The sequence below is a fragment of the Salvelinus namaycush genome, chromosome 3 (genome assembly GCF_016432855.1).
Source record: "Salvelinus namaycush isolate Seneca chromosome 3, SaNama_1.0, whole genome shotgun sequence".
NCBI classification, from domain to species: Eukaryota; Metazoa; Chordata; class Actinopteri; order Salmoniformes; family Salmonidae; genus Salvelinus; species Salvelinus namaycush.
In genome coordinates, this window is record NC_052309.1 from 74,902,301 (window position 1) to 74,928,847 (window position 26,547).

At 42.7% G+C, this 26,547-nt stretch overlaps 2 protein-coding genes across 2 annotated transcripts; one reads left to right on the forward strand and one right to left on the reverse strand.

The window, feature by feature from the left end:
* Positions 1 to 1,070: 1,070 nt before the first annotated feature.
* LOC120044033 (anoctamin-10-like) lies at positions 1,071 to 3,329 on the reverse strand. The gene has a single exon (XM_038988625.1). It carries the CDS (start codon positions 3,327 to 3,329, stop codon positions 1,071 to 1,073), a length of 2,259 nt encoding a protein of 752 aa, XP_038844553.1.
* Positions 3,330 to 21,361: 18,032 nt separating this feature from the next.
* Positions 21,362 to 25,465, forward strand: LOC120038352. The gene is made up of 2 exons (XM_038984139.1): positions 21,362 to 21,836; positions 23,066 to 25,465. Exon 2 carries the CDS (start codon positions 23,161 to 23,163, stop codon positions 24,322 to 24,324), a length of 1,164 nt encoding a protein of 387 aa, XP_038840067.1. The 5' UTR covers positions 21,362 to 21,836; positions 23,066 to 23,160; the 3' UTR covers positions 24,325 to 25,465.
* The last annotated feature ends 1,082 nt before the right edge of the window (positions 25,466 to 26,547 follow it).

The following is a 26,547-nucleotide window of genomic DNA, read 5'->3' on the forward strand; positions in this document are numbered from 1 at the left end:
GGGATCAGCCCTTCCCATCTCAGATACTGTACCACTGACAATTCATTATGAACATTTTTGTCCTTAATGACATGGAATAACCAAAGTTCAGTCCATCCACATATAAAACACTGTCATGATGTGACTCAGATGAATAGTGGAAACATGGTTTTGTTTTAACACCAGAAATGTTTGAGTCGAGGGTTCACTACTTTCCTGTTGGCAGGTAATATAGAATGACAAAACAGAACAGTCTATATTGCTCAATACTATGCGTCTTATCATCAGCAGATTAATTTAGGCCAAAGTCTAGAACTACAATAATTTATAATTTCACATTTATATTATTTTTAAGTTATATCTTAAAAATGTAGAAGAAAGAACCCAGGAGACTACCTGCTATTTCTGAGTTTCAATTTAGAAAGCAATAGCAATGTTTGAAGGATCAAAGGCTAGCAGCACCCTCTTATGGCACTGGAAGGCCTGGGTGTAAGTCCATAAACACTGTAAAATGCCCCTGTAATCTAGTAATGTGCAGTATCTTTATTAGACAGACACATTTGATACCTACTGTAGCTAGGTCATGTGTTTAGCAAACATATATCAGTCTCAAAAAGCTGATCATTAAAACAGCAGGACTTTCTCCTACTAGGACTTTCTCCGGTCTGTGATCAGACTCAGTGGAGAGTGTCTAATCTGTGAGGTCACAGACATGACCACTGAGTTTAGCCTTGCTTAGCACCATCTGTCAGTCCCACTGCCAGGGCTTAAGGACTCCAGTCACAGTGTTAATTGTCTGACTGTTATCACCATTCAACGTAGGCCAAAGCCTGGGCATAGCCTACAGTAGATGGGACAACGGTTAAAAATGACCCTCTAAAGATCCCAGATATAGATGTGTGAGCTTGATTTGTTTGAGAAAGATTTCTGTACTCTAATGCCAAAGTTGATAGACTCTGTAAAAGAAAAATGATATCCCTACACACACACACAAACAGCACACCTACAGTATGTCAATCCTCACTCCTCACTTTATTTGCAGGACACAATGATCCTCCCACAAAGCCTAAAGCTGAGTGGCTGTTGCATCTCTACTGTATGTGAGAGTGCTGCTGCTGCTGTTGATGGTGCTGGTGGCGATGGAGCCTGTGGAGGTGGGGTTGGCGAGTCTCAGGCTGCTCTGCCTTTCTGCCAACAAACCAGGCCAGGTGGAGGAGCAGGAAGGTGACCGCCCCTCTCAGGCTCAGCAGCGACAGCTGCAGCAGGAGGAAGGCCCTGAACATTTCCCAGCCAGTATAGCTCAGGAAGAGAAGCCTGAACTCCAGAGAGGACCACAGCAGGAGGGAGTTGAGCAGGACAGCCAGGGCCTCAAAGCCACAGAAGACCCGCTGCCACAAAACGTTATCCCCGGGGGATGTTCTAGGGAAGGGGCGGCGTGCGCCTGAACACAGGTGCCACAAGTCCATGCAGGATTTAGCTATGATGGTCAACAGGCACCAGAGGGCACACTGGGGGTAGATGCCTGAGAAGAACATGACAGAACAGTTGGAGATGAGGAGCTCCAGGTAGCTCCAGGTCTGGGTGTCACACGGTGGTCTGTTGCTCTGCTCTGTGATCTGTCTAAGAACGGGAGACTGACGTTCCTGGTGGGCGCGGCCAGGGGGCGTCCTCATCCTCCTCAGGCGGGGCAATAGTGTGGCGGACAGTAGCTTGATGCCCAGGTGGGTGGCCAGCTGCACAAACAGGTGGAAGCGCACCATGGTGAGGTCATTCAAAATCAGAGCCCTGTAGAGGTGGACGGAAAAGTGGTTGAAGAGGCAGGAGAGGATAACCTCAGGGAGCAGGGGCTGTTGCCTTGGTGACTGTTGCCCTGGCGGCTCGGGATCAGGGCTGAGGCCTTGGGACAATTGGAATGCAACACAGTCCATCCCTGCCATGGCAACCGTGAGGGCGATTTTGGGGAGGTAGACAAGGATGTTGTGAAAGAGGAAACTGAGCTCTTCTCTCAGGAGGAAGTCCCCCACTAGTCCATCTAGGTGTAAATACATCAGGATCAGGATGGAGGAGAGGCAGAGGGTGCAGGTTAGGAAGGCAACGGAGTGTTGCAGTCTCCTCAAGCTCATCTTTCCAAAAGGGTGGGCATCGATCCGGGGCTGTGGTGGTGCTGTGCCCTGTGCCACCCTGGGCACCGCTGCTGCTGTTGATGAATGACTGTGTGACGGTTGAGTGACCACAGTCCCCCAGTCCCTCTGCAGGGCTTTTCTATTCTCTCCCCAGCCCTGCAGGAACAGCTCTGACCACACCACACTAGAGAGGGTGAAAAAGACCAGGTTGTTCCCCAACCTGAGCGGGTAGAAGGAGAGAAACATGGACAAGGTGGATTTCAGGAAGAGAGCACTGACGAGCGAACTCTCAAACCCAAAGTAGAGGGCCACCACCTCCCCGAAATAAGCCCTGATATCTTCCAGCAGCTGCCAATGCTCTCTCTGGCTGAAGGGTTTGAGGCCACACCAGCCAGCCCACCACCTCCCCTGGAGGCTCTGAAGCAGTGGGGCTTCATGTAGGGGGTAGATGCTAGTTAGGACTCTTAAGCGGGACAGACTGGCCATCACTGGTTCTCCTGGGAGCAGGGGAATCCGCTGGAGCACCTGAATTTCCTCCCCCTCCCCCACTCTCAGCCTGTCTAGGATCCTCTGCACCAGGGTCACACACTCAGCCGATGACAGCATCCCATACACCCCCTCCGTGGGGCGCGTCCTCCCCAGGTCCCCCACCTCCCGTGCCTGACCTCCTATAGGGCAGCAGGACTTGTGTCTGAACAGAAGGTCCTCGTCAGCCTCCAGGAGCAGCCGCTCTGGCGTGGCCCCCACCACCATGATGGCACCCCCGGCCCTGGTCCGGCTGATCACTCTGGCCAAAAGGTCTAGTCCCCCCAGGGGCTCAGGTGTAAGGATCTTCCCCAGAAGCCAGTCCACAGTGTCAGCCTCCACCTCAGAGTGGAACTCCAGCAGAATCAGAGGGGTAATCTCATTGAGGTGCTGCACGGGGAGCATGAAGGCTGCCATGGTGACGTTGGTGAGTTCTTTCCTCCGTGTGTTCCCTCCTCCTAAAAACATGCTGTCCCGGAAGGCGGTCATGGTTCCTTCTTCCTGGTGTTGACAGGGGGTTCTGCGTAGTGTTCGCCAGCCCCCTACCTCCTCTCTTCTCTTCACAGGGTACAGGGACAGGGCTTTGATGGACAAGATTGTCTCAGCACACAGTGCCACAGGGATGTATGATGACACTAGCTGTAGCTGTGAGAATGTCTGACAGTGGGGCAGCACAGTGCGGTTGCATTGTGACATCAGCATAATGTCATAGAAGAATGGTTGTCACTAGTTAGCACAGCCACAAAGTCCAAATGAGCTTTTTGGTCTTAATTTAAGGTTAGGGTTAGGCATAAGGTTAGCAATGTGGTTAGGGATAAGGTTAAAAAATAGATTTTAAGAAGATAAATTGTAGAAATAGGTGGGGTTTAGCTATAATTCTGACTTTGTGGCTGTGGTAACTAGTGACAACCTAGAAGAATGTTCTGTTTTGTCATACACCGAGTTATAATGAAATTAGCATTCATCTAATTCTTGGCACTGAGGTGATGGCATTGAGATGGCTGGAAAATATTTTACATACCTTTTTATAAAACTTTTTTTTTAAAGTCTACAGCCTCCTTGGATTTCTTCACATTTTATTGTGTTACAAAGTGGGATTGAAATGGATTTAATTGTCTTTTTTTGTCAACAATCTACACAAAATACTCTGTTATGTCAAAGTGGAAGAAAATGTCAAGAATACTAAATACTAAATATAACACTAATATACCTTGATTAGATAAGTATTCAACCCTCTGATTCAATACATGTTAGAAACACCTTTGGCAGTGATTACAGATGTGAGTCTTCTTGGGTAAGTCTCATAAGAACTTTGCACACCTGTATTGTGCAGTATTGGCCCATTATTCTTTTCAAAATTCTTCAAGCTCTGTCAAGGTGTAGGGAATCATGGCTAGACAGCCATTTTCAAGTCTTAGATTTTCAAGCAGTGTCACGACTTCCGCCGAAGTCGGCTCCTCTCCTTGTTCGGGCGGCGTTCGGCGTCACCGGTCTTCTAGCCATCGCCGCTCCACTGTTTATTGTTCCATTTGTTTTGTCTTGTTTCCCCGCACACCTGGTTTACATTCCCTAATCACACTACATATATATTCCCTCTGTTCCCCCCATGTCTTTGTGTGGAATTGTTATTTGTTCCGTGTTTTTGTGTGACACGCCAGGCTGGTGTTGCCCGGGTACCGTATTTCACCCGTAGTATGTTTATTGTTAAACTCTTTTCCTTCATTGTGACTTTGTCGCGCTTTACACTTTCGCTTTGGCTGGAGGTTTGTTTGACGCAGTTGTGTCCGGCTGTTGTTTGCTTCTGCCTAATAAAGTGTGCGCCTGATCACAACTCTCTGCTCTCCTGCACCTGACTTCTACACCAGTAGCGCACAACCTTGACAAGCAGATTTAAGTCAAAACTGTAACTTGGCCGCTCAGGAACATTGACTGTCTTCTTAGTAAGCAACTCCAGTGTAGATTTGGCTTTATGCTGTAGGTTATTGTCCTGCTGAAAGGTCAATTGCTGTGGTTTTCCTCTAGGATTTTGGCTGTGATTAGCTCCATCCAATTTCTTTTCATCCTGAAAAACACCCCAGTCTTTGTCAATGTAAAGCATTTTTTTATTTTATTTAACTAGGCAAGTCAGTTAAGAAAAAAATCTTATTTACAATGACAGCCTAAAGGGGAACAGGGGTTAACTGCTTTGTTCAGGGGCAGAACAACAGAGATTTACCTTGTCAGCTCAGGGATTCAATCCAGCAACCTTTCGGTTACTGGCCCAACACTCTAACCACTAGGCTACCCTCATACCATGATGCAGCCACCACCATGCTTGAAAATACGAAGGCAGCTATTCAGTGATGTGTTGTGTTGGATTTGCCCTAAACATAAGGCTTTGCATTTAGGCCAAAAAGAGTATTCCTTTGCCATGTTTTTTTCTTTTCCGTATTACTTTACTGCCTTGTTGCATACATGTAACAGATGTAAATCGTACTCTCCTTGCATTGTGTTTTCTCCAAATAAATTACATCAGCCAGTGGTCCCAGTTGAGCATCATTTATTTCTGTTGATGAAACAGCACGTTAGTTGTGCAGGACTTAACGATATTGATGGCTGTCGATGGCAAAATCCCTTGCATTGCATTTTCATACTGGGCGAACAAAATACAAAAATACAATACAAAATATAACATGTGTAAATACCTGTTGTTAAATGGGAAACAGCACGTTAGTTGTGCAGGGCTTACCGATATTGATGGCTGTTGATGGCAAAATCTGTAGCATGAAGACAACTGTGTTAGCAGTGGGCTTATGTGACCATTACATCGGTGTATGCTAGCTAACACACTTATTTACAGCAATCATATGTCAAAACACATCCCAGAAAGCCCCTCAATCCCTAACAAGTACCATATACCCACACATGTATAAATCAGTAACGTACAGCAAACTTGTAAACATTGTAAAATATAAAATATAAAACAATATTCAGAACGTGACCTACCCCTTGCATCGCATTTTCATACTGGGAAGACCTGACGTTCGCGATCTCCCCCTATCTGCAAGCGGGGCCAATCACAACACACCTTATTGTCATCAGAGTTGAACCAACCAATAAGAATGCTTGAACATTAAATACACATTTCTTTAGAGGCAAGTGGAAACATAACCAACCCTGTTACATACACATGCATATTTAAAAAAAATATATATATATATTTGTATTCTTCTTATCACTCTGTGATGTAAGTCATTATCGTGGAGTCACTACAATGTTGCTGATCCATCCTCAGTTTTCTCGCGTCACAGCCATTGAACTGTGTAGCCCAATGGCCTCATGGTGACATCCCTAAGCAGTTTCCTTCCTTTCCTGCAGCTCAGTTCAGAAGGACAACTGCATCTTTGATGTGTCTGGGTGGTTTAATGCTTCATCCACCCCATAATTATTAACTTGACCATGCTTAAAGATATTATGGTGGAAAATTGCAAGACTATGTTATAATACTTTTATTGCATCAAATGGTTGTTTTATGTAACAGAATAGAGTATTGTTAACTATTGTGTGTGTGTTCTACTGAGGATGGGCCTCTGGGAGATAACACTGACAGGAGATTTACCATGTATTTTGGGTGATAAAACCTGAAGAGCATTCCAGAGCATGAGTTAATGTTTCTGTTCTATACCGTACCAGGGAGAGATGGTTCCAGTTTGGAGTCGGAGAGACAGACACTGGTCTCTATACAATGAAAACTGTTGACACAGCAGATACTGTCTGCTATGTATTATAGGTATCTTTCATACACATCTTAACCTTGTGACCCATTCTACATATCTGTTGTTCGTCATGTAGGTTGAAAGGGGTGTATCTTGGCTATAAAAGACCTTTGTACTTTTGTCTCGGGGCTCTCAACGAGTCATCTGAGCGTGAATCGTCGACCAACCATGACCAGCCATCATTATCGTAGAGCACTCAATTGATTACATTTATATGTGTGCGTTGTATTGACCTGCTCCCTTATTAATAAGTGATTAAAGATTTAGTTTAAGTATAACTCTGACTTGTGTGATATGTTTGTCTCTCCTCATTTGATAGTAAAGAAATTAACCACCACAATATATTCAATTCCTGATGTGTTATTGTTACCCATCTACCAATTACTGCTTTCGAAAAGCTCCCTGGTCTTTGTAGTTGAATCTGTGCTTGAAATTCAATACTTGCCTGAGACCTTACAGATGTTAAATGTTTGTGGGACAGAGGAAGGCGTAGTCATTTAAAAATCATGTCAACCCCTATTATTTCACACAGAGTCCATATAACTTACTATGTGATTTGTTAAGCAAACATTTTACTTCAGAACTAATTTAGGCTTGCCTAAACAAAGGGAGTGAATACTTATGCATCGACTATATTTTAGTTATAAATGTTTTATTAAGTTGTAAAAATGTGTAGAATTTTCTTTTCACTTTGACATTATGGAGTATTTTGTGTCGAATTAATGGCAAAAAATTACAATTACATCTATTTCAATCCCACATGGTAACACAACAAAATGTGAGAAAAAGTTCAAGGGGTAGTAAACTTTCTATAGGCACTGTGGTTTTCATACTCTCATAATCAGAACATACAATATCATTCATTTACTAACCTGAAAATGAGTGGTCAATTCCCCTTCAAAAAGTAAAAAATAGTTGATCCAATTAACCGTAATAAGTAGGCCTAATGAATTAGCACAGCAAGGAGGCTCTGTGGGTGGATTCAGACATGTGATACCATCTTTTACCAGAAGATGGTAATATCACCCTTACAAATCGAGGGAGCATTTCCTATACAGTACAGTAGTTCCACAAAGTCACTACAAGGGTAATATGAATCAGGGTGTTGCTGACGACTGAAAATAATTTATGCAATTTATGTGACTCATCCAGCTATGAGTAACTAATATCCTACTTAGTGATAGAACACTGCTACCTGTGATGTGCACCAGTTAACACCAAGAAAAAATAACAGCTCAACAAACCTGCGAAACTGATTCGTTTTTCTATTTCTGAAATACCATTGAAATATGAGTCCCTCTCTGACTCATAGGCTTGTATACAAAGCCTGCAGTGTAGTGTTTATTATGCAATTGATACAGTTGAGTCTAACAAAAGCCATTGGAGCGATGCCAAGCCTGACACAGTGTTCCAGCATTTCTTGGAAACCCATTGGCTGACTTTTGTAATTTCTTCCAGGAAAATGAATATGCATGCCTCCAGCCAGAAAACAGCAGAGAAAACAGGGAGTGGGGAAGGAAGAGGGTGAGAGAGAGGAAGGTAAGATGCAGGAGTGAAAAAGAGAGACAGTACAGTCCATTCATTCCAGTCTCAATCTCCCAGTGTTCGTCAATATGAGGAGCAGTCTGTGTGGGCTCAGGCAGAGTGTAGCTGTGACAGCTCTGACATCACCACTCCTTCAAATACCCTGAGATGAGATGGGGCCCAACAAACTGCCAGCAGAGACAAGCCTATAGGATGACTCACTCACCTCACCCCATCATACAGAGTCCACCAGAAAGCTCACAGGCTCTGCCCGTCTGCCAGATAGATGTGTACAAGTTTTCTTCCACGGAACAGATATGCAACGATGAATACTTCATGACCACTAAAAGCCTGTTTTCTTCTTTCAATATAATGTAACTGACATCTACGAGGTCCTTTGAGGTGGATGAAAAGAAGAATGGTTGATGGGGGAATAAATCACTTTTTTTGCATAGGTAATGAATGAGTCCAAGGTTTATGTTTGGAAAACAGTTTTAGTGCATTTGCATCTCAAAGAAGAAAATATTCTGTAAAACTTGAAATGTAAATTCATGGAAGCACAAATATTTGACCTTACTTCCAGGAGGGCAGACCTTTTTGGTTCTACACACCACTATAAGATATATATAACCTCTGTTTACAGGAGATTCTGACTTGCCTGTTCTGCCATCTGATAAATTAATTGAAATGAATAAACCAACATTGGAAGAGGGTCCATGGTGTAATACCACCAACAGTCCTCAAATGGCCCAACTATGGTATGCCATTGTCCTCACTAAACCCTGCCCCCCCCCCCCTAAAAAAAAACTATTGTCTAATTCAATAACACAACATTACAAGGGTCAACAACAAAGACAAGGTTGTCACAATTGGATGATGAATAGTTGGACTCTAGCCTGATCCCACAAGCTTGCATGAGGGTCGTTCCACCTCAAAAAGCCCAAGAAAGAGGATTTCGACACCCACCATCTCAGATTGTTCTGAAATCGTTTCTATTGTTAGAAACAGATCATGTTGCAGCATTACTGCAACATTATTTTGTTGAAATACAATTTAATCTCTAAAAGATTTACCTAATTAATTGCACCCAAATTTTCCAATTTCATTTATAGGATTCATATATTATTTAATAAATATAGTACCTAACATCTGATTCTAACAATGAGTTAGATTTGAGTAATTAAAGAAATGGTCAAAAACCACCCACGGACCCCCCACATCCCACGATCCCCCCCACATCCCAGGATCCCCACATCCCAGGATCCCCCCCCACATCCCACGATCCCCCCCACATCCCAGGATCCCCACATCCCAGGATCCCCACATCCCAGGATCCCCCCACATCCCAGGATCCCCCCCACATCCCACGATCCCACGGCCCCCCACATCCCACGGACCCCCCACATCCCAGGATCCCCCCACATCCCACGAACCCCCCACATCCCACAGACCCCCCACATCCCAGGATCCCCCCACATCCCACGGACCCCCACATCCCACGGACCCCCACATCCCACGGACCCCCCACATCCCACGGACCCCCCACATCCCACGGACCCCCACATACCACGATCCCCCCACATCCCACGATCCCCACATCCCAGGATCCCACCACATCCCACGGACCCCCACATCCCAGGATCCCACCACATCCCACGATCCCCACATCCCAGGATCCCACCACATCCCACGGACCCCCACATCCCAGGATCCCACCACATCCCACGGACCCCCACATCCCAGGATCCCCCCACATACCACGATCCCCCCACATCCCACGATCCCCACATCCCAGGATCCCACCACATCCCACGGACCCCCACATCCCAGGATCCCCCCACATCCCACGGACCCCCACATCCCACGGACCCCCCACATCCCACGCCAACAATGAATACAAATATTTACATTTCTAAGATTTTACTGAGTTAAAGTTAACCTGAGTTAAAAGTAGGGGCATGGATCAGAAAACCAGTCAGTATCTGGTGTGCTCACCATTTACCTCACACAGGCCGACATATCTCCTTCGCATAGAGTTGATCAGGCTGTTGATTGTGGCCTGTGGAATGTTGTCCCACTCCTCTTCAATGGCTGTGCGAAGTTGCTGGATATTGGCGGGAACTGGAACAAGCTTTCGTACTCGTCAATCGTGAGCATTCCAAACATGCTCAATGGGTGACATGTCTGGTAAGTATGCAGGCCATGGAAGACATAAGGTGATGGCGGGGATGAATGGCACGACAATGGGCCTCAGGATCCTGTCACGGTATCTCTGTGCCTTCAAATTGCCATTGATAAAATGCAATTGTGATCGTTGTCCGTAGCTTATGCCTGCCCATACCGTAACGCCACCGCCACTATAGGGCCCTCTGTTCACAATGTTGACATCAGCAAACCGCTCACCCACACGACACCATACAGGTGATCTGCTGTTGTGAGGACGGTTGAATGTACTGCCAAATACTCTAAAATTACGTTGGGGGCGGCTTATGGTAGAGATATAAACATTAAATTCTCTAGCAACATCTCTGGTGGACAATCCTGCAACCAGCATGCCAATTGCACACTCCCTCAAAACTTGAGACATCTGTGGCATTGTGTTGTGAGACAAAACTGCACAATTTAGAGTGGCATTTTATTGTCCCCAGCACAAGGTGCACCTGTGTAATGATCATGCTGTTTAATCAGCTTCTTGATATGCCACACCTGTCAGGTGAATGGAATATCTTGGCAAAGGAGAAATGCTCACTAACAGGGATGTAACCAAATTTGTGCACAACATTTGAGAGAAATAAGCTTTTTGTACGTATGGACATTTCTGGGATCTTTTATTTCAGCTCATGAAACCAACACTGTAGATGTTGCCTTTATATTTTTGTTCAGTGTAGTATGTTCAGAGAAAGTTGTCATTGAAGTTGTTGGGTTTATGTCCCATCCAATATCCTGATATTACCTGGTTCTGACCACTAGATGGTGGGGAAAACAGGGAGACACAAATTTACTGAGAGTACATTACATAGGATGAAGAAACAAAACTCTCAGCCACAGCTCCATACTACATGTCAACCATAGAGAACTGACACTATATACTCGTCAAAAAGGTTTGGTCCAAATTGGCTGTTAGGTACTATAATTATTGACTATATGAATCCTATATATTAAAATTGCCAATTTGGGTGCAATCAATCAGCTTAATTCCTCAGAGATCAAATTATATTTTATCAAAATAATGCTTACGGAATGCTTATCTTATCTGCTTCTTACTATAGAAATGATTTCAGAACAATCTGAGACGGTGGGTGTCATGGCTTGCTGAAATGACATGGAACGACCCATGACTGGTTCGTTACAGCAGTAAATCAGTCGGGTGTACACCAGGCTAGTTACACTCCACCAGCTGTGAATCTTTTCTCTGTGGTGATTCAACACCAGTATGCATTATTGTAGACTTCCACAATAAATCCTTTATCAATTGTCAAAGTAGCAGCATGGAGCAATAGAAAACCCCCAGAGTTTCTCAATCCAGGAAAAGAATGAAAGCAAGTGAGGCCCAGCTCAACCTATTGTCCCCATGTCACAATAACATAGCCTATATCTGATGACAGTAGATGACAATTCCCATCACTGACCAATCAGAATGTGTTATTAGCCTTGGCGGCTAGCTCTGGCATGGGGTTTGTTCAGAGGATCAGGGGCTGAAGTAACTTTGGGTTAAGCTCATACAGCCAACTGTTCAAAGCCTTTTTTCACTGTTCTTCCTCTGTACTGCCATTACTCTATTTATGGAGTTAGTGGAAAGACTGTACGTGCAGTACTTTTACTTGAGAAAGCCTTTGGATCTTTTTCTGGAACACCAATAGACATTACATAAACCTCAACATCACAAACACATTAGTCCAACAAGGAGTTTCCATCACTGAAGCTGTGAATACCCAGTTTAGTTTTCCGGGGGAAAGATATGTTTGACATGCAGATACTTGTATTGGCTGCATATCTCTCTAGATATACAGACCAAAGCATGCACACAGCTGACATGCTGTAGTTTCAGCGTGAAAGTCACTGTTTTCCATTACAGCTACAACATGGATGTGAACTGAAGTCAATACTGGTACACGTGGATGAATCTTGAAAGGGTTTGTCTGAAAACGTAGGCTAAAGTGAAGCCCTATAAAAAATTATGGAGCAAAGTTTCAGATGAGTTTCCTTGTCTATGTTTTTTAATTTACATTTTTGTAATTAATAATTGCGCTGTATTTTCACTCTACCTTATCTAAATGCATATTACATGCTTTTATATCTCTCTCTTTTCTTCATTACATTAGCTCGATAATCTGCCCAGCAACAGAGTAAGGAACAGGAAACTACATATAGTCTATTGAATAGGCTGTAACAAAGTGCTTCTCTACATACCTCTATTAGTGCTCTCTGGGATTTGTACATTCCTTCTAATTTTAACCCCCCCCCCCCTTCCTCCTAAGTATGTCCTAAAAGCTACTTGTACTCAGAGGTTCTGCAAATGGGGGACATGTGCTGTTTAGGAAATGACAGACTGAGGAGAATAGGACCATGTGAGTCTAATGGGTTCACTCCCAGTCTTGCAACTATTCAATAATCACAAATCAGTCAATTCTGCTAACTAACTCTGAAAATGATTTGGTGTAATTACAGTGATAGAAAGACCCCTGTCTATCTGAACATGTGCCTGGCAGTGTTGATCCAAACATGTTACATCAGAGGGTGTTATGAAGTGTACTTAGTTGTCTCTGGCAACGGAATAAGTGAGTATGATGGAGGAAGTCCTCTCTGATAACAACCGTAACCTAGTTCCTTTATTTGAGTGGATTCACTCTAACACTACAGAACTAATGTGGATAGTACAACATGTTTCAACTTCAAATTAATGAGAGGGAGGCGGCTATCTGAGGATGATGCAACAACTATTTCAAACGTAGACCAACTGATATTGATTGACAGGTCATTTAACGGTTTCGCAATACACAGAGTTACACTGAGCCAGGCTGTGCTGATATGGTCATGTTAGCAGTGGAAAAAAAGGGAGTTTTGTTTTAGCTTTGGTAGTGTGGTGGAATCAGTATTGGAACTGGTCATTAGCTCAGCAATGTTGGTGGAAGAGCAGAGGTGACACAAGTAGAGGAACATTCCAAAATGTCTCGAGCATGGCATACTGAAAGAGTCTGGAGCTGTGAAAGTATAAATAGAGTAATGACAGGGTGGCTCTTCCATGCACACTTGGAAAATAATCTGTTTGACATGGCTCAGGGCCTTGCGGTGTGTTAGGCCTACATGTGTCATGTCTAAGTGTTGTCAACTACAGGAGGGATTAGCAAACCAAAAAAGTATGTCTATCAGCCTCACACCAAAACATCTGTGGCCATATTTGTCTCACAACATTTATACTGCAAATGCATTTTTTGTCTTCTTTAGACACATATCACTGTATCTGACATAAAAAATCTGTAAAACCATACGTATGCTGAACAATCCCAAGCCTTTCCTCTCTGCAGCCAGCAGTGAAATTAGTGTTCAGGACACTGTGCCACTGGTATGCTGGCAGGCACAAGGTGGAAACTAGGCCATCTATATCTGTCCTTGAGGCTGATTATGAATGTATTATGTAAGTGCACAGCATGGGTTACATAACCCTAGTCATGCACTCATTCTACCCCCACCCCTCTGTGCTATAGATTGTTCAACAACACCAACCCAGCAGTAAGAATAATACAACTCAGACCCCCCTCCCACACACAACTCCCTCCGTCACAAGCTCTGAGGATTTATATCTTATTTCATGACAACTTAACAATGGTTTTGACTTCATGACAGATGTCATAGTAGAGTAGTTGCACAACAAATATAAATACATTCAGTTCCTTGTCAATTTGTATTTCAATAGAGTGGAAGAAGGCAATAACATATTGTATTGCCTGATAGGCTATATTCCATATGCTTTTATGCTCTTTGAAACCAATACAAGTGTTTATCAGAGTCTATGTTCAAAGAAAAAAGGACTACTTTCAATGAGCACTGCCTCTTACAATTGCACACTAGACAGCTGTCACATCCGCTCTGCAGCTAGCCAGGATTGTAGGTCAAAGTGTGCCCATTGAACAACACATGGATTGGTGACACATTGAGTCACATAATGGCATTAGGTGACAAGGTCATTACCTCCCAGTTACAGGAAATAATGCAGATTGCGCTCCTTCCTGGAGCTAACCTGGCACTGAGCTAGAGAACTGCTTACGGAGCTCAACCTAAAATAAGACCTACCAGACATGGCTTTCATACTCTGTCTGCATCTGCATCATTAACAATTGTCCTTTTCAACATATTGTGAAGAAAATAACTTTAGGCTGAAAGTATTTTTCTGGTTTATTGGTCTGATCTGGATGTGAAAACATGATTTTCCATTTGTTACCCGCCCATTTTATGATTATTTCATCACATCCCCTCCTCTCTGCAACCAGCAGTGGTTGCTGTGGCAACTGTGTGACGTATTTTAGAATCCAGGAATAGAAGCATGTGGAAGGAAGGGTTCTGAGGTCTTGTGTTCCTCGTCACAATGCTCTGTTTTTCTCATGTTTTTCTGATGTGTATATCAGAGGTTAATACTGAAACGCATACGGTTTTGCCTCAAGGCAAAATGTTAACACAGAGTAAGTTCTGTGTGTTCATTGAGTGTTCATTGTGAGTTAGTGCATGTGCTTTGGATTTAGTAGATGGAGAGTGATAGACATACAGTATAGAGTTAAAGGGGCAATCTGCAGTTCAAACTATAACAACACTGCTGCTGTTCTGGTAAACAGCTGAGGGAGGGGGATGGAGAAATTTAACTCACTCTCAAATTCATAGACAAAGCTATGGATGCAAGGACTGACCATCCATGATATCAAAATTATAGTTTTAACCATGTTTTGAGGCTATACAGTGTTAGTTTACAATTGCATTGTTTACAAACAATGGAGTAAAATAAGCTTGTAATTTGGGTTCTAATGAGGTATGGCAGTTAAAATATGCTCATAAGGCATTTATAAGATTCAACAGGTTTATATAATTAATTTGTCAAAAAATGTATGTAGCAATTGCATATTGCCCCTTTAAAACTTCTCTAGGGTATGTGGGACGCTAGCTCGTCAACAGCCAGTGAAACTGCAGGGCGCCAAATTCAAAACAACAGAAATCCCATAATTTAAATTCCTCAAACATACAAGTATTTTACACCATTTTAAAGATACACTTGTTGTAAATCCAGCCACCGTGTCCGATTTCAAAAAGGTTGTACGACGAAAGCACACCAAACGATTATGTTAGGTCAGAGCCAAGTCACAGAAAAAGACAGCCATTTTTCCAGCCAAAGAGAGGAGTAACAAAAAGCAGAAATAGAGATAAAATTAATCACTGACCTTTGATGATCTTCATCAGATGACACTCATAGGACTTCATGTTACACAATACATGTATGTTTTGTTCGGTAAAGTTCATATTTATATCCAAAAATCTGAGTTTAGGCGGGACGCTACTGTCTCACTTGGCCAAAAGCCAGAGAAAATGCAGAGCGCCAAATTCAAATAAATTACTATAAAAATCAAACTTTCATTAAATCACACATGAAAGATACCAAATTAAAGCTACACTGGTTGTGAATCCAGCCAACATGTCAGAATTCAAAAAGGCTTTTCGGTGAAAGCAAACGATGCTATTATCTGAGGATAGCACCATAGTAAAGAAAGAGAGAGAAGCATATTTCAACCCTGCAGGCGTGACACAAAACGCAGAAATAAAAATATAATTCATGCCTTACCTTTGATGAGCTTCTGTTGTTGGCACTCCAATATGTCCCATAAACATCACAAATGGTCATTTTGTTCGATTAATTCCGTCAATATATATCCAAAATGTCCATTTATTTGGCGCGTTTGATCCAGAAGAACACAGGTTCCAACTTGTGAAACGTGACTACAAAATATCTCAAAGGTTACCTGTAAACTTTGCAAAACATTTCAAACTACCTTTGTAATACAACTTTAGGTATTTTTTTACGTAAATAATCGATAAAATTGAAGACGGGATGATCTGTGTTCAATACAGGATTAAAACAAACTGTAGCTAGCTTTCTGGACACTTCGAGTGACCCTTGTTCAAGATGGCCGTACTTCTTCATTACACAAAGGAATAACCTCAACCAATTTCTAAAGACTGTTGACATCCAGTGGAAGCGGCAGGAACTGCAAGAAGGTCCCTTAGAAATCTGGATTCCCAATGAAAATCCATTGAAAAGAGAGTGACCTCAAAAAGAAAAATCTGAATGGTTTGTCCTCTGGGTTTCGCCTGCTAAATAAGTTCTGTTATACTCACAGACATGATTCAAACAGTTTTAGAAACTTCAGAGTGTTTTCTATCCAAATCTACTAATAATATGCATATCTTATCTTCTGGGGATGAGTAGCTGGCAGTTTAATTTGGACATGCTTTTCATCCAAAATTCCAAATCCCCAAGAGAAGTTTTAAGGAGGAGGGGGGGGGGGGCTAAGTCCCCCTGTTATGAAACAGACTCCCAAGTTACACAAAATGAGTCGTGTTCTATTTTTAGGAGCCGCAATACATCTCATATGCTTATGATTATGAAGCAGTGGATGTGACTGTGTGTATAGATGATTCGATGGGAGTTATATGAATGTGTTTCTGTGTGGAACTCTCAGAGGAGCATTTAAAAAATAAAATATTTAACCTTTATTTAACCAGGTAGGCCAGTTGAGAACAAGTTCTCATTTGCAACTGCGACCTGGCCAAGATAAAGCAAAGCAGTGCGACACAAACAACAACACAGTTACACATGGTATAAACAAACATACAGTCAATAACACAATAGAAAAGTCTATATATAGTGTGTACAAATGGAGTGAGGAGGTAAGGCAATAAATATGCCATAGTAGCGAAGTAATTACAATTTAGCAAATTAAACACTGGAGTGATAGATGTGCAGATGATGATGTGCAAGTAGAAATACTGGTGTGCAAAAGAGCAAAAAAGTCAATGAAAACAATATGGGGGATGAGGTAGGTAGATTGGATGGGCTATTTACAGATGGGCTGTGTACAGCTGCAGCGATCGGTAAGCTGCTTAGATAGCTGATGCTTAAAGTTAGTGAGGGAGATATATGTCTCCAACTTCAGCGATTTTTGCAATTCGTTCCAGTCATTGATTCAGAGCTTGAAGTTAATTCTCAATTCAGGAAAACTAAATGTTGCAAGATTGTGGAATAATTCTATATAGAATTAAAATAGCATTTTACAGCACAGTACACATGTGACTCTGTATGGAGGGGATAGTGGAGGGATAGATGGTGCTGAGCCTATAAAGGAGGGTCAAATGGGGACATGACAGTTTTATTTCAGGTTGGTGTGTCTTCAATGGCAATAACTGATATGTTGTAGTTTTACTAGAAACTACAGCATGGTGTTGAGCATTCCTAACTGTAGAGTGCAGGGCAGATAAGTGGTGCAACGTGTCAATGTGTTACAGCCCATTATCTAAACTGAGACACAATAACCTCAGCTTCTGGAATGAGGCTGTGATATGATCTGAGACAGGCCAACAGGGTTGAAGGAGTTTGACGAGAGATAGAGAGTGCGAGGGGGGAGAAAGGCACAACAAAATAGAGACCCAAAGAAAGAAAGAAAGAGAGAAGGAAAAAAGAGAGAGAAACTTTGACAAGGTGTGGTCCAGGTGTGCAGGAAGTGTTGTGAAATCTTTTCCTGCAGTAATCCAGCCTGGTCTCATAGACTAGACGTAGCATAGTAAATGTAAATCTGGTATTAGTATGACATGTTACATTTGATATGGTTACATAAGACAGATGGTTACTTAAGGCTAAGGTGGTTGGTTGTAGTGGATGAGTAGGCGTACAACGCGAACATCTAGGTTTCGAGTTCAAATCTCATCACGGACAACTATAGCATTTTAGCTAATTAGCAACTTTCAACTACTTACTACTTTTAGCTACTTTGCAACTACTTAACATGTTAACTAACCCTTCCCCTAACCCTGACCTTAACCCTTTTAGCTAACCCTTCACCTAACCCTAACCTTAACCCTTTTAGCTAATCCTTCCCCTTCCCCTAACCCTAACCCTAACCTTAACCCTTTAACCTAACTCCTAAAATGAACCCTAACCCCTAACCTAGGTAATATTAGTCAGCTAGCTAACGTTAGCCACCTAACTAGAATTCCTAACATATTGTAAGTTTTGCAAATTCGTAACATATTGTACGATTTGCTAATTCATAACATATGTTACGAATTACAATTCGTATGATATCATACAAAATGGGTGGTGGACATCCACAAATGAATACATACCATACGAAACGTAGAATATCATACTAAATGGAGTCTCTCGAATTTACATACAGATTAATATGAAATGCTCTGAGACCAGGTTGCAGCAATCATTCATGTGTGTCAATAGAACAGAATGTACAGTACAGTATAGTATAGAGATCATGGCCTTTGTTTTCCTCAGTGGACTCCTCATGTTTGTATTTTAGGCATGATCCCAGTGTGTCCCAGAGGACGTTACACAACATCCCTGTACCACCATCTTTCACTAAACCTCCCTGTCCTCTCCCAGTGGTCAATTCTGTCATTCAGTCTTGCTGGGATAAAAACAGCCTAACTGTGAGTCCCTTTGTGCCACTGTGTACCACCCACTTGGCAGGCAGGACAGAGATATTTATATGTTTAGAGATCACTGTATGATGTGAGTGTGTAATGCCTCAAGTGAATGTGTATTTCAGGCAAATAAGGAAAAAAAAGAAGGCTGTGTTACAGTGTAGTTACAGTTACATCAAAGTGTTCCTTTAACTCAATTGAAGACACTGATATTGAGTACCATTATATGAATTGGAGTATGACCTGTTCAATTATGTCTGTGAATATATGCATGCATCCCAGCTATCTCCCACCTACCCCACCCCAGCTTGCAGTAAGATAGATAGATATACTAGCCCCTGGCCCCATGATGTTTGATCTCCTTTGGCCTGTGATAGCCATGGCAAACACAGTGAGGAGGACAGTGACCTCACCATGTACATTGAGTTTTGTACAGAAGAACACCGGAGAAAATGGGTTATCCAACTAATCCCTGACCCCATACAGGGTTGGGTAGGTTACTTTCTAAATGTAATCCGTTACAGTTACTAGTTACCTGTCCAAAGTAACATAACTTTTAGAATACCCAAACTCAGTAACGTAATCTGATTACATTCAGTTACTTTTAGATTACTTTCCCCTTAAGAGGCATTAGAAGAAGACAAAAATGTTTGTTACCAATTGAACAACTTCTATTGCAGGATAAATCAATGTTAAAGTTTACATAGCTGGCCATACATGGATGTTACATTTTTCTAACCCATTTCTTTCTACTACATATAATAATACGATTAAATTAAATCTTTATATTACTATAAATAATTTATACGTCCAAAATGGATGTAACAACTACAGATTGCCCCTTTAAGTCTATCAAAAGTGTGCTAGTTTGAATATGGGTCCATTAGGCCTATGGATTTTTTTTTATCTGCATGAATTAGATTGCGCAATAAATGCCCCACTTTTTTTCCATAGGCTGTTGCAGGAGTGCATTTTTAATTGACTGTCCACTGATTTCAAAAACAATGATTGATTTGCAACTTAAACTTCTTGAAGAGGGCCTCAAACTACCGCCACTAAAGAGGGATTCACGTGATCTTGTGTTTGTTTATATCTTTGCTTTGCATCCAACACAAATGATAAATTCTGCAACCAAGACCCACGCAAACAACAAGCACTCACGCAGGCTTTGTTGAAGGGATTGTTGAAGGGGAGAGGACCAAGGCAGGCACTGTGCCAGTTGTGGTGGGTGCGTAGTGGTTGCATAGTTAGTGGAGAGGGCCGGACGAATGCCTGTGGTCATACCAAGTGGACAGCGTGGGTGATAATTGGGAAATGACATGACTAGTGCCTTGCAGCGCCTGGCTATTGTAGGCCGAGAGGTCAATGGACATCACGCTGCATAAACAGATGAACATCAAAAGTACATGATGAGTCACTATTCATTTAATCATTGTAATTAATTTCATCTTGTTTTGCCAAAGAACAGATATGATATATTATGAAGTCAGCAACCAGTTCATTGAGTATTATACACAGAGCATACAAAACATTAACGACACCTGCTCTTTCCATGATATAGACTGACCAGGTGAATTAAGGTGAAAGCTATGATCCCTTATTGATGTCACTTGTGAAATCCACTTCAAATTGGTGTAGATGAAGGGGAAGAGACAGGTTAAAGAACGATTTTTACACCTTGAGACAATTGAGACATGGTTTGTGTATTTGTGCCATTCAGAGGGTGAATGGACAAGACTAAATATTGAAGTGCCTTTGAACAGGGTATGGTACTGGGTGCCAGGCGCACCGGTTTGTCAAGAACTGCAACGCTGCTGGATTTTTCATGCTCAACAGTTTTCTGTGTGTTTCAAGAATGTTCCACCACCCAAGGACATCAGGACTATTTGACACAACTATGGGAAGCATTGGAGTCAACATGGGCCAGCATCCCACTTGTATACTACTTGCCCGATGAATTGAGGTTGTTCTGAGGGCAAAAGGGAGGGGTGCAACTTAATACTAAGAAGATTTTCATAATGTTTGGTATACTCTGTGTATGTGTGTAGTTTAACCAATTTAGATTTGAAAACTTTGTCTTTATCTATTTCCAGATAAAAATAATATGGTTTAAAAATGTATTAATCCTATAGGAGCAAGACTGACATGGGGGAAAGAATTTCATGAAGTCTCAAGCTGTTGCCTATAGTCTGGATTTGAAACTAATTCAAGAGAGACTTTTTTAAACCCAGGATATATTTTCATAAGATGCTTGGTGGTCATGCATACAGTATGTTCCACTCTAAAAGCTCATGTTGTATTATTCTGTAAGTAAATCTGAAACACTTCTTTAGTATGTTCCATTATGTTACGTAATAGGCCTCTACTGTGTTTTTCTGAGATTCTGAGAACATTTCACAAGGCTGGGTCAATCTCTTGGCTTATGTTAAGGAGTTCATTGACACTGTGAAAGACAGATCATTGCATAAGAAGCAATATGGAAAACAGAGAGTATTTCCCTGAACTATATCCCTCCAGACATCTACAGTTTTTTTGGGGGGGGGGGGGGGGGGGGTGTCTCCTTTATAATGAGAATGGATTCAGTGGAGATCACCATATTCTGAAAAACTGTGAAGTGCTTGCATAATGACTGCTGGCATTTTCTTTCTCAATTCTATTCCAACGACTCTGATCTGTCATTCACTTTAACGCGATACCGAGCATGCCATCCATAAAGCTGATGTTTGGTTGAAGAGCATAGGTCTATTGGAAATCTGCAGGGGGAGTGAGAGGGAGCAAGAGCTGGCAATATTACTTAATTGTTACGAAAGGATGGGCTAGCGAGTTCAGTTGATGATGCATGATGAGCAGGATAATGTTGTGAGCTTTCCCTTGCGGGGTGGGTCTTGGCATGGAGAGAGGCGGTCTCAGTGAGCGCACCACACATACGCGGCCCATTGGTTCAAGTGAGGATAGGAAACGTCCTCGGCTGAACTTCACCGGGAAAGAAACAAATAGGAGCTGCAGCAATCCAAGTGGAGCAGAAACGCGAGACACAAGGTGTCAGAGAGACTAGTAGCCTAATATTGAGTAGGCTAACAGTAGCCTACACCGTGCAGGATACAAAGTATCCTGTGAATTCGATGACCCAGTGCTGAATCGAAGCTGCTGAATTATTACGATCGCTCTGTTACATTCTGACGCGTTTCTTTAACTGAAAGATCGGTGCTTTTCTGAGACAACGAGAATCCAACTCAAGGTAATTTCACAATTTTCACGCATGCGGTGTATTTCAACAGTGCCTTCATTATACTACAGAGAATAGGCAATCGCATAAGGAGCAGAAATGTGACAATGTTGCCTACAACAGAAGCCTATCAATTATGAAGGCTACGATGATTTGAGGTTAAATAATATAGAATATACCAAGTAAAGGAAACTATAGACAACTTTTGAATCAGCTTTAGATGTAAAATACATTTAAAGAGATATATATATATATATACACACACACAACTACTCCACAAATGTCATTATTAGGCTTCGCCAGTGATCTATTCAGTAGATCACTTTACAGTCACAAAATGATGATGAATTGAGATGATCTGAATAGATTTAGTGGAACAGGTATGCAATTATGCTTAACAGGACCTTCGTTGCAATAGTTTGTTGAAACTTTCATTGCTGTTTAAATACGTTATTTCGTTCCCTTTGTATATCTGACTGAAATGTAGAATGACATCCACTAAACGGTTTAGAGAAGAACCAGTTCAGTCTTCGTTTAGGGATGTACTGCAGATAGGTTAATTAACAGTTCGATCTATACAGCGAACCAATTGTAAATGAACGGTGGGAATAGCAGTAGGGCGCGGAGTATTATCAACTTGCAAACTAGGCTAGTGCTCTTATAAATGTCCTTGAGGCAATTCGATTCCTGAAAGATATAACGTCTGGTCGTTACCTCAAACTGTTAAGCCATTTTGTTTTAGTGAAATAAAAAATAGACAAAGCAGTCATTGTACGAATTTTTCTATATATTGATACGGTGTGTTATATAACACAATGTTAACCTACATGTAGGCTAACACTGATTTAGTCTGATGAAGCGACTTCAGTTCCAGTCATTGGGTCAGGACAGGGATAATTCATAAATTTAAGGCTAAAATATTATTGTTTTTTCCTCCCAATTCTAAAGAAAGCTTTTATTTAAGAAATACGAATATAGATCTTATAATTAACCGTTTAACCTTTAGACTGACAGGAGCCCACTTTGATTATTATATTGTAAACATTTTCAAAAGAGATCGACATGTCTGTCTAGCACTTAGTACATCATGGTTCTTATTCAAGAGTCATGTGGGGTTGTTGTGCAAGTAGCTCCAGTTTAACTGGAAAGATGTAATGGGGTTACATAACATTATGTTGTAACTGGTCTTGCATAACAATTAAATCCCCCTCTCCATTTCTTCTTCCTCTTTTGAACGCTAGGTGGGGCTATTGCAACAATTTCCCGCCATACCATTCCACGACACTGGATTTTGAGACACTATCTGAAGAACAGAAAATCTCAACACAGCAAAACCATGAGTGTGACCAGTGAGATGTTTGAAGAAGATTCTCAAGACATGAGGGAGCAGAGTGGTGGGGAATCCAGTGCTGCACCTGGTGGGACCCTGTCCTTCACAGACGAGGCTGTGTCCATCCTGACCTCCAGCAGCCTGCTGGCCCGCTCTCTGCTAGGACGCACCTCTGCTCTGAAGCGCACCAATGACCCGCCCGCCTCTGGGAACCCCCTCAGACGGAAGCGTGAGTTCATCCCCAGCGAGAAGAAGGATGACGGCTATTGGGACAAGCGCAAGAAGAACAACGAGGCGGCCAAGCGCTCCAGGGAGAAGCGCCGCGTCAACGACATGGTGGTGGAGAATCGCGTGCTGGCGCTGCTGGAGGAGAACGCACGTCTCAGGGCCGAGCTGCTGGCTCTCAAGTTCCGCTTCGGCCTGGTCAAAGATCCCTCCAACACACCCATCCTGCCCCTCCCCGCAGCCCCCTGTGCTCCACAGACCTTGGCTTCACACTACTATCTGAACAGTGGACCAGGGAGCCACCCTGCTGCCCCCGGGGGCCAGTTCAGCATGCAAGGCTCCAGGGACGCTGCCAGCATGTCAGAGGACTCTGGGTTCTCCACCCCTGGCAGCTCCAGTTTAGGGAGCCCCCTCTCCTTTGAGGACCGACTGAGTGATCATGGCAAACTGTCCCCACACAGAGCAGAGGAGCTGGGCTACGAGCTCCACCACTCCCCTGCAGAGGCCCAGGTGCACCACAGTGGACACTTCCCTGGGGAGCTCTCCAGAGTGATGGGGAAAGTGGAGTCTGGGGAGGGCATAAAGAACTTTCCTCACAAAATGCGCTTCAAGATCCTCAGCAGTGGAGAGGACAACAGGCACAGCCCCATACAGTCAATGGGAGCAAGAGACGGTCCCCGGGAGGCAGCCAGCGGACACATCATGTTGGGTGGAGCTGAGGGGGCAGGAGTCTGGCCACATAAGCAGGAGGGAGAGGAGACCCGGAGGGGGCGACAACAGCAAGAGTCCACTCAGTATGGCCAACCTACACCCCCACAGAGCCAGACAGAGTCTCATTATCATACAGAGAACAATGTCCTCAAGTCCCACCTCAGCTCCCTTAGTGAAGAGGTGGCCCAGCTCAAGAAGCTGTTCTCAGAGCAGCTGCTGGCTAAAGTGAACTGAGCCCAGGACTGGGTTAGTGGATGCTCGGTGAACTGTCCCATCCCAGAAGAGGAAGCTCAATCTGAGCTAGCATACTAACATAAGCACATACACATGGTGAAAATGAGATAGAGGGGAACAGAGACTCTAAACACCACAGTACCTTGGCACACTGAGCTGCTACGGTGACAAACCAATGGCCTGGGCCAACTGGACTATGATCCACCCCAACTCCTCAATTCCAACTTTACCTTTGTATTTTTACCCTCTACTTTTGAGTTGTCCTGATTTTCTACTCCTAAATCCTAAACTCCAAGACTCCTTATCTCCGCCTCAATTGAGAACAGTTTCTGTAACAAGTCCCATCATCACCTTATGAAAGCACAAAGCTATATGTGTTGGTTAACTTGTGGCCCTCTGCCTCATACACTGTGAGACCCTCAAAAACACTCTGACACAAGAGGACACTGCCTCACCTCTCCAGAGGATACTGTATTATTGACTGTCATCTCCACTCTGCATGTACAACAATGCTGCTTCTCAAGGTCTCACAACCACAGACAAAGCAATGTCAGTGATTGAGACATTGAGGTGAACTGGTGCTGAACTAATGTACACTGTAATTCAACTGGAGCTTCAACAAACTCATTATTAGTGCTGTGGTATTGGCACTAATTGGTTTTGAATATGCATGAGGAAAGAACACCACATTCTTTTAAACTGTAAACACAACCATAGAAAGGACACTGAGGACAGATAACCTGAAAGGTGATGGTCTCCAGTCCCTGAATGGGAACTTTGAACTATTGTCATCTCTTTAATGTATTGCAACACAATGGATTTTGGATAATGACAATTGGAAATCAACTAATACTCTATCATTCCATTGCACAGTCAACAGCATAGCTGGGAGGACAGACACACACCATGTCAATCATTGAAATGTGATATGCTTCATGTAGGACAACACACTGTGTCTGGCAACTAGTGAAAGTGTTTTCATGTCTCAGTTGAATACTTTTCGTTAGCCTTGTCCAAAGAATACATGGCCTGTGTAATTACTAGACATGCACTGTAAACTCTATCTCGGTGATGAAAATATTTGTTGTTATGTGAATATCTGTATGAAAATACATTTTTGTACTTGTGAATAAATCTTTGAAATAAATATTTTTGTCTCGTTTTGATTATACAATTTCTAATAATCTAAAAGTCAAGCAGCCACTCGATCAGGGATGGCAACATACAGTATCAGGGATGGCAACATACAGTATCAGGGATGGACAACATACAGTATCAGGGATGGACAACATACAGTATCAGGGATGGACAACATACAGTATCAGGGATGGCAACATACAGTATCAGGGATGGACAACATACAGTATCAGGGATGGCAACATACAGTATCAGGGATGGCAACATACAGTATCAGGGATGGCAACATACAGTATCAGGGATGGCAACATACAGTATCAGGGATGGCAACATACAGTATCAGGGATGGACAACATACAGTATCAGGGATGGACAACATACAGTATCAGGGATGGACAACATACAGTATCAGGGATGGCAACATACAGTATCAGGGATGGCAACATACAGTATCAGGGATGGCAACATACAGTATCAGGGATGGCAACATACAGTATCAGGGATGGCAACATACAGTATCAGGGATGGCAACATACAGTATCAGGGATGGCAACATACAGTATCAGGGATGGCAACATACAGTATCAGGGATGGACAACATACAGTATCAGGGATGGACAACATACAGTATCAGGGATGGACAACATACAGTATCAGGGATGGACAACATACAGTATCAGGGATGGCAACATACAGTATCAGGGATGGACAACATACAGTATCAGGGATGGACAACATACAGTATCAGGGATGGACAACATACAGTATCAGGGATGGCAACATACAGTATCAGGGATGGACAACATACAGTATCAGGGATGGGCAACGGCCCGCAGGAGGTTTGAGTAAAAAGAAAATGTGTGCAAACCCTCTGCTGAATTTTGAAATCCCAATGTGGCCCTCGAGCAAAAATGATTTCCCACCCCTGCACTTGATCCTCCCACTGTTAGAATACCATTATATCCACCAAAGCATGCATTATCATAGATTTCCTCCATGTATTAAGGCAATGAGAAAACAACATGTTGCAGTCTAAATGTCAACACTTACACTGTGGAAATATGTATCCTGTTTTAAAAAATAATG

Excerpts from the sequence above, each read along its gene's own strand:
- LOC120044033 (XM_038988625.1), bottom strand. The coding sequence starts at position 3,329 with ATGCTGATGTCACAATGCAACCGCACTGTGCTGCCCCACTGTCAGACA.
- LOC120038352 (XM_038984139.1), top strand. The coding sequence starts at position 23,161 with ATGAGTGTGACCAGTGAGATGTTTGAAGAAGATTCTCAAGACATGAGG.